Raw genomic sequence first — 12,127 nt, forward strand, 5'->3', positions numbered from 1 at the left:
CATCCTTGCTGAATAAAAGTATTGATTTTATTTAAAAAAAAAAAAAAAAAAGACAAAAAAAATTACTGACCCCAAATTACTGACCAGTAGTGTAAATTGTTATTACAAAAAAATTTATATTTTAAAAACATAGCTTTTTTTTTACTTTTTATTCATCAAAGTATCCTAAAAAAGTATCACATGTTCTGAAAAAATATTAAACAGCAGAACTGTTTCCAACTTTGATAATCAATCATCATATCAATCATCATATTAGAATGATTTCTAAACAGAAATCACAGAAATAAATGATCATTTAAAGTATAATAAATTTAAAAACAATTATTTTTAAATTGTAATAATATATCCCAATATGACATTTTTTTCTGTATTTTTGATCAAATAAATGCAGGCTTGATGAGCAGAGGAAACTTCTTTCAAAAACATTAAAAATAGTAATGTTCCCAAACTTTTGGTCTGTACTGTATATATATTATTAATAAGAATTATATTAAAACAAAATGGTTTTTGATGTTCATAGATAGATAAATAGAGTATTGATTTAATTTATAGACCAATATAAATAATTATTCATTTAGTTTTAATTTGATAAACTTTTTTACATAGATATTAACAATTACATTTAAAATGGATTTTGATAATATTCATGATGTTATATATATATATATACTGTGTATATATATATATATATATATATATATATATATATATATATATATATATATATATATATATATATATATATATATATATATATATATATATAAAATAAAATAATAATAATAATAATAATGAAAAAAAATAAAATAAATAAAAAGCAGTTGTTTGGCTTTGAAGACAAGCAAAATGTGACCCTTTTACTTTAAACATTTAGAAAACACATAACGCGACTCAGGAATGTATAAAATGACTAGGAAGACTGATGGTTTGTACTAAAAAGATTCAATAATTTGATCTATGGTGATATAGATCAAAGATATTGATCAAATGTTTACAGATCAATCGTGGATGAGCAGTACAGGACAGGACAGCTAAACGAGGTGACAGGAACTACCCTCAGTGAGTCACACGGGGAGGAGAGGGAGAACTCTGAGGAGAAGTAACTCGAAAATACCTGCATGCTGTCCAAGTGATTCTGTATATGCAAAAAAAAAAAGACCAGTAACATAGTGACAAGAGATGTAAGGAACCAAACAAATCACAGTTGCACATACAAGCATTTCTACAGTTTCAGAAGTCACAGTAACCAAACATGAATACAATTTCAACCCCATATTCCCTCAAACGTCCATTAATGGCTGAAATAAATGAAAAATAATAGTAGAATATGGTAAATAAATCATTAAATATGTATCAGAGAGATGTACAATCGTTTAAAACAATTATTAATCAAGCTAGTTAGCAAGGATATTTACACAAGATTTTTATTTATTTAATACATTTTTCTGAATAACTCTAAATGTCATCAAATGGTGTAAGCTAAGATGTGACTCATATGGTAGCCAGATTTTTGGCTAATATGAGAAAATATACAATGACGCATGTGGAATGTGCTGTACTATCACAGTCAGCCAAGATACGATTTAAAATACATGCTTACATACAGATGCACTGAAATTCATGAGCAGATATCATTACTCACCTCTAACAGATGAACGGCACCTTCATGGTCCTTTTTAGCCTCAACCTGAGCCTATAAACAACACAAAAATAATATATGACCAAGTCAGTCATGCCATACTTAACAAAAGTCACAGCCAAATATATTCCTGCATGTTCCTAGAGTATAAACATTCTATTCCTGAGTTTGGTTGAATAAGCTTTAGGCAACAAGGACTTGATCAGATGCATTGCATTGTAGGGTCATTCATTGTAACTCTCAGCAGCTGTGGAAAACAGCATTCAGTTCCACATGAACAGAGGAACATCTGTTGGAGTGTCAGCCTCTGCAGGCTGTTGCATCACAACATGAGAGAACATTTCAGAATTATGTATGGAGATTCACCTTCAGAACAACAAAACTGGGTTCTTAATGTGTTGACTTCTGATGAGAGTGTGTGCCATTTCTTCTGTTTATTCTCCTCTGTAATCACAGTGTTCCATTCAATAAAGACAGACAATGACTCAAATGTTTCAGAGGGTGACAATGTTCATGCATCCTGGAGAAAATGTCAGATTTGATCACCTGCTCTGCAGTTTCATTAGAGAGTAATTTACTCTGAGTGGTGAGACAGCGGCACTTTTCTCTTCATTTAGATGAGAAATGAGAGGAATATTTCAGAGTTACCTAAAACTGCTGAAACACTTTTTCATTAAACGTCTCTCTTCATTAGAAGCGCTTTGACAGCTGGATTTAATTATTGGGCGTTTCTTCATTTTTTTGTCATTGGGGTTGACTTTTTTTTCGTTTTATTAAAACTTCTTTCTTTTTATTATATCTTGGACACTTTTTACTATCCCTTCATCAATACATTTTTCAATATACCTTATATGTAAAGATTTTTATTGTTCTAAAGTTAGACTTTCTGTCTTAAATCATGAAAACCCGTAATAAAATTAGTTTAAAAAATTACCCATTTATTAGAAACAAAGAGTGTAATTTCAATATTTATACAATATATATATTTTTTTTTTTTTACTGTCACACACAGCCAACAATTTTGGCCCCAATACGGTTTCGTCAAATGATGCAAAAAGTTGGAAAATATTATTTATTTTGTATTTATTTAGAATACATATAATGCTATGAAATCAGCCTTAGCAAAAGCCTTGTTTAAACAGATCCCAAAAGCTTAAGCATGATGCAAAGTCTTCTACACTTTGGCCTGTGCTTGAGCTCCAAAGGATTTGGTGTGGTTGGAAACCCTGATCTCTCACCTTCTGCAGAAGGTCAATCTCCTGCTGCTTAGCATTGAGGACGGCCAAGGCTTGTTCATGCTCTAATTCTAGTTGCTGCCTCCTCTCTGCAGCCTCTCGCATATGCTGGGAAAGAGAGAAGACAGAGCAGGAGGTGAGAGCAAACTCAGCAAAGGATGAACACAGACAGAATGAGAGCGACCTTCAATCATTATTAAAGTGATAGTTCACCACCCCCCCCCCCAAAAAAAAACTTGGTTGGCATTTACTCACCATCATGACTTTTTAGAGAGGAACACAAAAGGAGATATTAAGAAGAATGTCCAAGCTGCCTTTTCCCATGAAATTAAAGCGGAAGGGGATCAGGGACAGCTGCAGTGACCATTGACTTTCATTGTAAAACAGCAGCTTGGACATGATGTTAGATAACTACTTTTGTGTTTTTTGTCACAGTATGGGTTTGGAACAGCATAAAAAGCAAAGCTTTTTGGTCACACTGAAACACTTTTAGCTGCTGTTGAAACTCAACAAAGGAGTCTATAGACCCTCTTTTTAGCTTTTCAGCTTATAAAAGATCAGTCTCCGGGAGCACCAGAGACAAAAATCCCTTCTAATCCTGGAGTATCTGATGTAAGATTTCTTTTTACCTGACAATATCAACTCAGAATTAGGGGCCATTCACACTGAACGCATTCCACTGCATCACTTTGTCATTGTTTTTATATCTTAACACACACTGCGCTTATGTACCAAGTCTATTGCTTTGTCCCACACATGACACAGCCTTCACAAGGTGCTCAAGTTAAAAGCAGTTAAATTGTTTAAAATGTCTCTAGATGTTGCACTTTTTTTATTCATTGCAAGTAAAATCTCATTCGTTGTGAACAGCCCCTTACTGTGTTAAGGGATGGTTCACCCAAAAATGAAAATTACCCCACGATTTAACCTTAAGCCATCCTAGGTGTATATGACTTTCTTCTTTAAAGGAATACACTCAGAGTTATATTATATTATATTATATTATATATATATATATATATATATATATATATATTTATGCAAAAATCACGGTTCGGTACATACCTCGGTTTTAAAGTCATGTTTAGGTTCATTTTCGGTACAGTAAGGGAAAGAAATGCAAACATTAAACTGCAGGTTGTTATACAAATAAAGCAAACAATTCAGTTAAACATACAAAGTCAGCGCTCTAGTCTAACCATACATCGGTAAAGTTAAATAGCTTATAAAGTTATGAAACTTCCCCTCAGCCAAAACGATTGCCCAGGGAAAAAATTATAGATTTACGAGACCAAAAATCGCCCATTAGATATACACAAGATGAATTATATCTCATGTTTAACCACTACAGAGACGCCAGAGTCCACGGCATTGGCGGCAAACTTTAGAAGGTCTAGCCGAGGAAAGACTGCTTCAGGCGGGGTACATGAACGCCGAGCGCCCGGTCATCGCTGGATCAAATTTTCATAAATCTTTAAATAAACCACAGATTTGAGCTTTAAACAACTACATTCTTGCCTGAAAACCTCTTAAAACTACATTTCATGATACAGAAACAGTAGTATTATATGTCAACTGAATTAAAAAATGGCGCTTCTTGTTGTCATTCTCCGTGGCGCTGCATCGTCAGCTGTCAATCAAGCTGTCAATCAAAGTTAACCACGCCCTAATTGTCATATATTTTATATCTAAATACGATCTAAACTAACGAGTTATAAAAAATTCACAGCCCTCACAGTTGTCAGGCACTCGGAAGCTATCTAAGAATACAATAAAAGTCCATGGGACCAACCTGTAAAAGCATGAATTTATGCTGTGAAAACGGACATTTTAACATTTTTGGGACCTTCCCCTGGCGGATTTTCGATGTATTGCAGTTTTTCGCACTTCCGGGTAGGCTTCATTTTTCAGATCAGAATGTTGCCGCTTGGTACCGTTACACCCTTAATATATATAGTTATATATATCTAAGCTTTGCAATAGCAGTGAATGGTAGTTGAGATTTTGAAGCAAAATAAGACCTATACGGAGGGTAATTGTTTCTCAGGGGACGTAAGTATTTTTACCATTTACAGGGGGTAGTCTGTGATTTTATTGCCGTCCGAATCCAGAATGTAGGTGGTTTTCTCTGACCACCTGTGTAAAAATCCCCGGCCTATCCTGCTTGCATGCACTCTCTTATGAACGCACATATGACAGTTGGCAAAAGCTAGACATTAAAGTTAATGAAGTTTTAAATATGAATATTTTTCTTACACAAATGCATCGATTCACTTCAGAAGGCTTTTATTAACCTCCAAAGCCACGTGGAGCACTTTTTATGATGGATGGATGCACTTTATTTTGCTTCAAAATCTCGACTCCCATTCACTGCCATTATAAAGCTTGGAAGAGCCAGGACATTTTTTAATATAACTCAGATTGTAGAGTTTTCTTTTGAAAGCAGAAAGTCGTATAAACTTAGGATGACTTGAAAGTGAGTAAATCATGGGGTAATTTTCACTTTTGGGGGAACTATCCCTTTAATACCTTCATAATATGGACACTTATTTGTCCTCTACTACTGAGCTTAAATGTTTTTTTTTTTTTTTTTAGGAAAAGTACATCAAAATATTATTATATAAAGTCATTCAAAACCCATATGTTGATTCTTTAAAGGATTTTCAGTGAATTGAACTGAGTCAGGCTAGCACCAGGCTTTATATAATAACTACATTTCAATCAGTTCATCAAACAAAGCTATAGTAAAAGTTCAGAAGATTTGAAATAGACACAGTAACTAAAATCTGTTGTTGCATGGTTTTGAGTGGCACTTCAGAAGTAGAAAATATAATAGTATATGGTTTTAAAATGACATGAATATGAGTAAATATTGATCGAATCTACATTTTTGGGTGAACTATCCCTTTAAGCACTGAAATCAACAGCAAAATGTTGTTGTAAATCAGGTTTGTGTCATTTACTTCACCCCTTCAGATAAAGCAAAAACAGAAGTGAAGCATCATGTCAAGCACAGCCACGGAGCTTCGCATGATCAATAAAGAGCTCAAGGTACATAGCTCTGTACATAAAAGGGTGTGTGCAAACAACACAGCATGTTCAGTCAACACCATTACTGCCCAACAACATCCCTAGAAGCTCTTCTGACCTATTAAAAGTACACAGTGACAAAACCTAGCAATTTTCTTTCCATTTGTGACAGGTGAGGTTACAGGTAAAGGGTAAAGGAAGGATGTTCCATGCGGCTATGAAAGAGGAGTGCAGGGAAGTGCAAGGTTAGAATAATCCAACCTCCGGAGGAAAAATAAACTGTACCGTGTGTGAAATGTGTTACGGTTATCTGACCATCAATTGTGAGTGAATATCGCTATGCATACTAACAACGAGACAAATTATCTAGTAATAATCTAAATAGAAATGATTTTCATGCCTCTATGGATTATCAGTACTTATTCATCACTACTGATTTATTCAAGTACTTATTTGTTAAAAAGCTTAATCATTTTAACATATATAAATATTTTGTCAATTTATTTACTTATTCATTCATTTGTGATCATTAATGTATTTTTGATTAGATTTATTTATTATGTTTATTTGACTTTTTATTTTTGATGAACAGCTTTGATAAAAAAAACCTTTTTTTCCCCCTTTTTTTATGAAGATGCCCCGCTTTTATTTTTTAAGTTAAATATTTAATGGATAATGTTCAGCCATCAAGTCATAATTGCAAAATAAACTCCTTCAAGATCATTTACTGATCACACTGTTGCAATTTATTTCAATAAGATCAATAATGATCTGCATAAAAACTAGACAATATAACAACAGAATAAAAATTAATCATCTAAACCATTAAAATACTGTGATAAAATGCTTTTTTTTTTTAAAAATCAATACTGATAGTTTTAACATATTTCACACTTTGTACATTCAGGAAAATTGTCACCTCATAAGTGAAAAAAATATTTTCAAGAATATTAATAGCATGTACAGTATATCTCACATTCAAAAGAAGAGCTGGGTTAGTTTCTTTTGTGAGGGGACGGTGTAATTGTGCATAACTGTTGTGTCATGCACAAATGCATTCCACAGTGCCTCAGTCGGCCGACCATTCAGATCACATACAGCATTCAGATTAGTTGGTACACAGTCAAAAGGTCCACATTCAGTTAGTGTTGGCTTCTGTAAAGTCTTTAGAGATACCTGATGAATGAAAAATATGGAGGGAGACAGGGAGAGGGGAGGGGCAGGAGAGTGTTAGACATTAGGGGAGGGGTAGGGTGCTCCAGGACTCCTAGTCGATCACAGATCCACACTTTGAGGGCGTACGACAGCTCTACAACCATAAAAGAGTACAAGGGGAGGAAAAGAGGTGAAAACAAAGATGAAAGTGGAGGTCAGGATCTAAATTGATCTTAAACATGGCCAGCCAGGTTTCATGAAACATATGTCATGAACTTGGATACTGACAGAGTTCATACTAAGACAAAGGACCATAACTTTTTCACTCGCCAACACACAGTTTGACTCAGTCAACATATATGAAGGCTAATCAAGTAAACAGTCAAGAAAATGTAGATCTTTATTTTTATTTCTTACTCCAAATTGATGAAAAAAAATCATTTTTGTTTTAGGTTGGAATCTCAAAAACATTTTGATAATATGATATAATATATCACCCAAGAAAAAAATAAATAAATATATATATATATATATATATATATATATATATATATATATATATATATATATATATATATATATATATAATTCCTCAAATAAAAGCTGGGGCCTTTATTTACCTGAACTGCAGAAGGGAGCAGGCTTTTATTTGAAGCAGGCTTTAATTAGAGGCAGGCCTTTATTTCTAATTCCATCTGTTTGATAAGTAATTGTTTAAAAACCCCTTTTAAATTAAAAGCGATAGCGTTACAGTGGACAAAGATCATAACACTAGCACAGAATCAGTTCAGAATCGATCACCAAAAGTATCAGTTCGGTTCAGACACTTTGTATCAGTCTGCTTCTCACTGAATCACACATGCGCAGTATTCATCAGCTCCTCGGTTCTCGAATTGGACGCGTCTGATAGAAACGGTTCTCGGTTCAATGTACTGGTGATCCAGAAAACGATGCAACCGGTTCTTGACTCGAGAAAAGCTCCGGCAGTGGGCGTGTACGTTCGTTATCTGGCTCTGCTGCACAAATTTTCCCCCGGCCTTTATTTGTCCATGTTGACCACGCCCCCGGCCACTATAAGAGGCCCGGCGTTTATTTGACTACTGGTTTTTATTTGAGGAATTATGGTATAGTATATATGTACACACACACACATTATATATATATATATATATATATATATATATATATATATATATATATAATTTATTTTTTCATAATGAAAATGAAGCCTATTTTATGGCCATTAACAGTTTTTAAATTGTGACATTGTTTTTATAACAATTATGCACAAATAAAACGTCTCAGGTTACGAATGTAACCATGGTTCCCTGAGAGGGAACGAGACACTGCGTCCTCTAGGGGTCGCTTTGGGGAACACCTCGTTGTGACCCATGTCTGAAGCATACTTTGAAAAACGCCAACTTGTTGGCCGGTGACAGCCTCTGACGTCACTACCGGAGCGACTATAAATGCGCGCCCGTAGGACCCATCACTTCTCTTCTTCGTGAAGCTTGCGTCCGAAGCATGGCAGGGAGCTAGAGGACGCAGTTTCTCGTTCCCTCTCAGGGAACCATGGTTACATTCGTAACCTGAGACGTTACCTGTCAAGTTTACCAAGTCTTGCCTGTCACACAGGGGCTACCGCTAGCTTTCGCAAAAACTTGCCGAAAGAGCTGTCTCAACAGTTCTCTAGTAGCAACGCCCTGTTCTAGATAGGTATCAGAGGATACCTGGGTGGAGTGGCGACCAAGATGAACGGGGCTTTAACCGACTCAAGAAAGGGCACGAAGCAACCGCGTGAAGCCCTCACCACCAGAGTACTAGCATACGAACTTACCACAGTGTGGATTTCAGAAAGTGTGCAAAGACTTCACGTGCACACTTACCATAGCATGGATTTACAAATACTGTTCTAAGGAGGGGCTCTCGTGGCACTCTGATAGATGGAATGGCCCGGGAGCAGAGCAATTGGAGAAAGAAATGTACAGATGAAGCCTTGGCCACGCCTGTACCAAGGCGTCCAGCCCCAGTGGAGCTGGATGAGTCAGAGGAAGCCAGAGGGGATAGTGCGATGCTCTCTCGAGTCGCAAACCGATCCACCCAAGTCTGGCCAACCTCTCCAACTCTGCTTCATCACCTTGGTGCGAAGGCGCCATTCCCCGAGCCTAGGCCCCTGCCTCAACAGGATGTCTGCTCTCACAGTGCATCTCAAAAACAGTATGTAGTACTGGAGCGCTCTGGTGAAAAAAACGAGAATTAAGTCTCATATGAGAGGAGGACTCCGAGCTCAGAGTAGCATGCTCATAGGCGACCCTTTTTCTTTTGGAAAAGGGGAGCACTGCTAAACTACCACGAGAATTTCCCAAGCAGCCCCTCATGTTGAGGGAAGCGATGCTTGAGGTGTATAACAAATACACACTGGCTGAATGAAGCCCAAGGAACCCAGGGCTAATCATTTTAAGAAAGGGAACGAAGCGGAGCGCGTAACCCCTACCGTACAGGATTTCAGAAAGTGCGCAGAGTCTTGCGTGCACACTTACCACTTACGTGGATTTCAGAAAGTGCGCAGAGTCTTGCGTGCACACTTACTACTTACGTGGATTTCAGACAGTGTGCAAAGTGTTCACATGCACACTGACCACCATGTGGTTTTGAGAAAGTACACAGGCTTAGCGTGTGTACTGAAAGGTTCCTAAGCATCGCAAAGGCGCTGGATCGCACGGGAGAGGCCAGCTCCAATTTTCCAAACCTCAAGCGAGGGGGATATCACCTGAGGCAGTACATACAGAAAGACTTCCGTAGCTACCACCTCCTCCTTCCCATTGGACGTCGCTAAGCGGCCAGGAGGCCCCTCAGGGTGACCTGGCCGGACATCCTGCCGGATGCGCCAAGCGGCCAGGAGGCCCCTCAGGGTGACCTGGCCGGACATCCATGAAATTCCCTGCAGTGCTGTGCCAGATGGGCCAGGACCCCTTTGTTGTTCGGGCTCAGACCTGGACCTTCGTGGAATGAAGGATTTAAAGGCAGCTGAGCGCGGCGCCCTTGCCTCCCTGAACTTTTCGACCACCATCTCGACGGAGGTACCGAAAAGCTCAGAAGGCGAGACCGGAGCATTGAGAAGAAACCCCCTTTCTTCATTCCCGATGTCTGCCAGGTTTCACTCACAGATGTCTCTCCATTACCACCATGGCCGCCATAGACCTACCCATGGCGGAGGCGGCCTGCTTGGTAGCACGGAGAGAGAGGTCTGTGGTGCGGCGCAGCTCGGCTACCTGGTCCGCTGAAAGGCCCTCGCCTGTATCCAGGTCCTTCAGCAGGTCAGCCTGGTAAGCCTGAAGCACTGCCATCGTGTGCAACGAAGCCACAGCCTGACCTGCTGCTGCGTATGATTTACCATTTAAGCGGGATGTATCCTGGAGGGGCTTAGATGGCAAAGAGGGAGATTTAAGAGAGGATGTTTCCCCCACAGAGAGATAGCTAGGCAGCGTCTCTTCTACAGGGGGCATCCTCTCATAGCCGTTTTCGTGCATGCCCTCGATATTAGCATAACTCGAATGCTGAAACCGATGGATATGAGAGGAAAACGGCCTCTTGCATTCCTTTTCGACTTCTGCATGTAAGTCAGGCAAGAATGGAAGGCTCACCTGGGCTGGAGGGCTATGGTCAGACAAATAACGCTCATCGAGGCGACCTCGCGACATCACTTTTCTGGCATACTTCCATGGCAAGTCTAATTTTGCCGAGGCGGGATCCATAACCTCTAACAGCTCCCCATACGCAGGGCAGGAGGATTGAGAAGGCTCAGCCTCAGCTTCTTCGCCACTCTCAGACATCTCCTGCTCTTTCTGGGTAGAACCCAGCAGAGCACTAACTTCAGTATCAGAATGGGTTAATGACAACGCATCTTCCTCCTGAAGTTCACTCTCGTTTGCCGCCGAAGAGTGTGAAAGGAAAAGTCCCTCTCTACACTCCTCAGCGAGATCCACCTGTGATCCCCACGAGCTCATTCTCCTCCGTGCCTCGGCAACGGCGGGTCCTGAGCCGCGGGAACCAGATGGCTGTCCCTCTTTCCTCGAAAAGAGAGACAAACGAGAGTGGAGCTTTTTCTTCGCCCAAACAAGAGACGCAAAGACTGTGTGTGACATCAGGTGTCAAATAACGCTGACATGGATGCACACACTGTTTAAACGCCTTGCTAGTGGATGCCATGATAACAATGATAGATCGCTCTTACCGCTTTGGTCGTTTCTCAGATGCACGCTTCAAACAAAACAGTCAATGAAGATGAAGAAGATTAGTGACAGGTCCTACGGGCGCGTATTTATAGTCGCGCCGGTAGTGACGTCAGAGGCTGTCGCCGGCCAACACGTTGGCGTTTTTCAAAGTATGCTTCAGACACGGGTCACGACAAAGTGTTCCCCAAAGCGACCCCTAGAGGACGCAGTTCGAAATTTCCTTGACAGGGAATTCTTATTAAAGTATTATGGAAAAGGGTAATTTTCAGAGATTTCTAAGAATACAGTGTTTTCTTAACGTAATAATTTATTTAATAGTCATGAAAATAATCTTACGATGCAAATGTAAATAAAAAAAATGTCCAAACACAGGCTTTATTTTCTTTTTCTATAACAAATTTTTTCCTTTGATAAAGTATTTACACAGATGCTTCCGGCTGGTTCTCACCTTCAGCACCTGCTCTAGGTTCTCCAGTTTGCCTTGGAGCTCAGTCTTCTCCAACAGAGCACAATCTCTCTCCACTGTCACAGTGTACAGAGCCTCCTGCAGCTGTTCATACTCACTTTTCACCTGATAAAGAGAGAGAGAGAGAGAGAGAGAGAGCGAGAGAGAGATTAATCAAAAATGCCTCTTAGAAAGGAGAAACGTCATTCTATCCTGCCTTCAAAGGATTCAATTATGCTATTAAATACACTGATCAATTGAAAATGATATATTCTGTTTGTCATTAACCACTGATATGCGATATATGGAGTATGTGTAGTCAGCAGTGAGCTCTGGGGTGAGAGTCGTGTTTTTAGAGAGGGAGAGCAGAGGGTTTGACGTCCTGAAT

The 12,127-nt window shown here is 38.8% G+C and overlaps 1 protein-coding gene across 19 annotated transcripts in view; it reads right to left on the minus strand.

Annotated features, from left to right (window-relative positions):
* LOC132114422 (RIMS-binding protein 2-like) overlaps positions 1–12,127 on the minus strand; it is a 166,217-nt gene that overhangs the window by 42,140 nt on the left and 111,950 nt on the right. For 12 of the 19 annotated variants that reach the window (XR_009425319.1, XR_009425320.1, XR_009425321.1 and 9 more), the window contains exons 1-4: positions 11,743–11,862; positions 2,878–2,982; positions 1,643–1,693; positions 1,055–1,135 (exon numbers count right to left, since the gene is read on the minus strand). Coding sequence is in view for 16 of the 19 variants with exons in the window: in XM_059522522.1 (XP_059378505.1) it covers positions 1,055–1,135; positions 1,643–1,693; positions 2,878–2,979 (234 nt within the window). In the remaining 3 variants the exon portion in view is untranslated. Of the gene's footprint in view, positions 1–1,054; positions 1,136–1,642; positions 1,694–2,877; positions 2,983–7,080; positions 7,175–11,742; positions 11,866–12,127 lie in introns of those variants that run through there. The other 7 variants (XM_059522525.1, XM_059522524.1, XM_059522514.1 and 4 more) reach the window with 4 other exon arrangements.

This window comes from Carassius carassius, chromosome 34 (assembly GCF_963082965.1).
Source record: "Carassius carassius chromosome 34, fCarCar2.1, whole genome shotgun sequence".
Classification (NCBI taxonomy): Eukaryota; Metazoa; Chordata; class Actinopteri; order Cypriniformes; family Cyprinidae; genus Carassius; species Carassius carassius.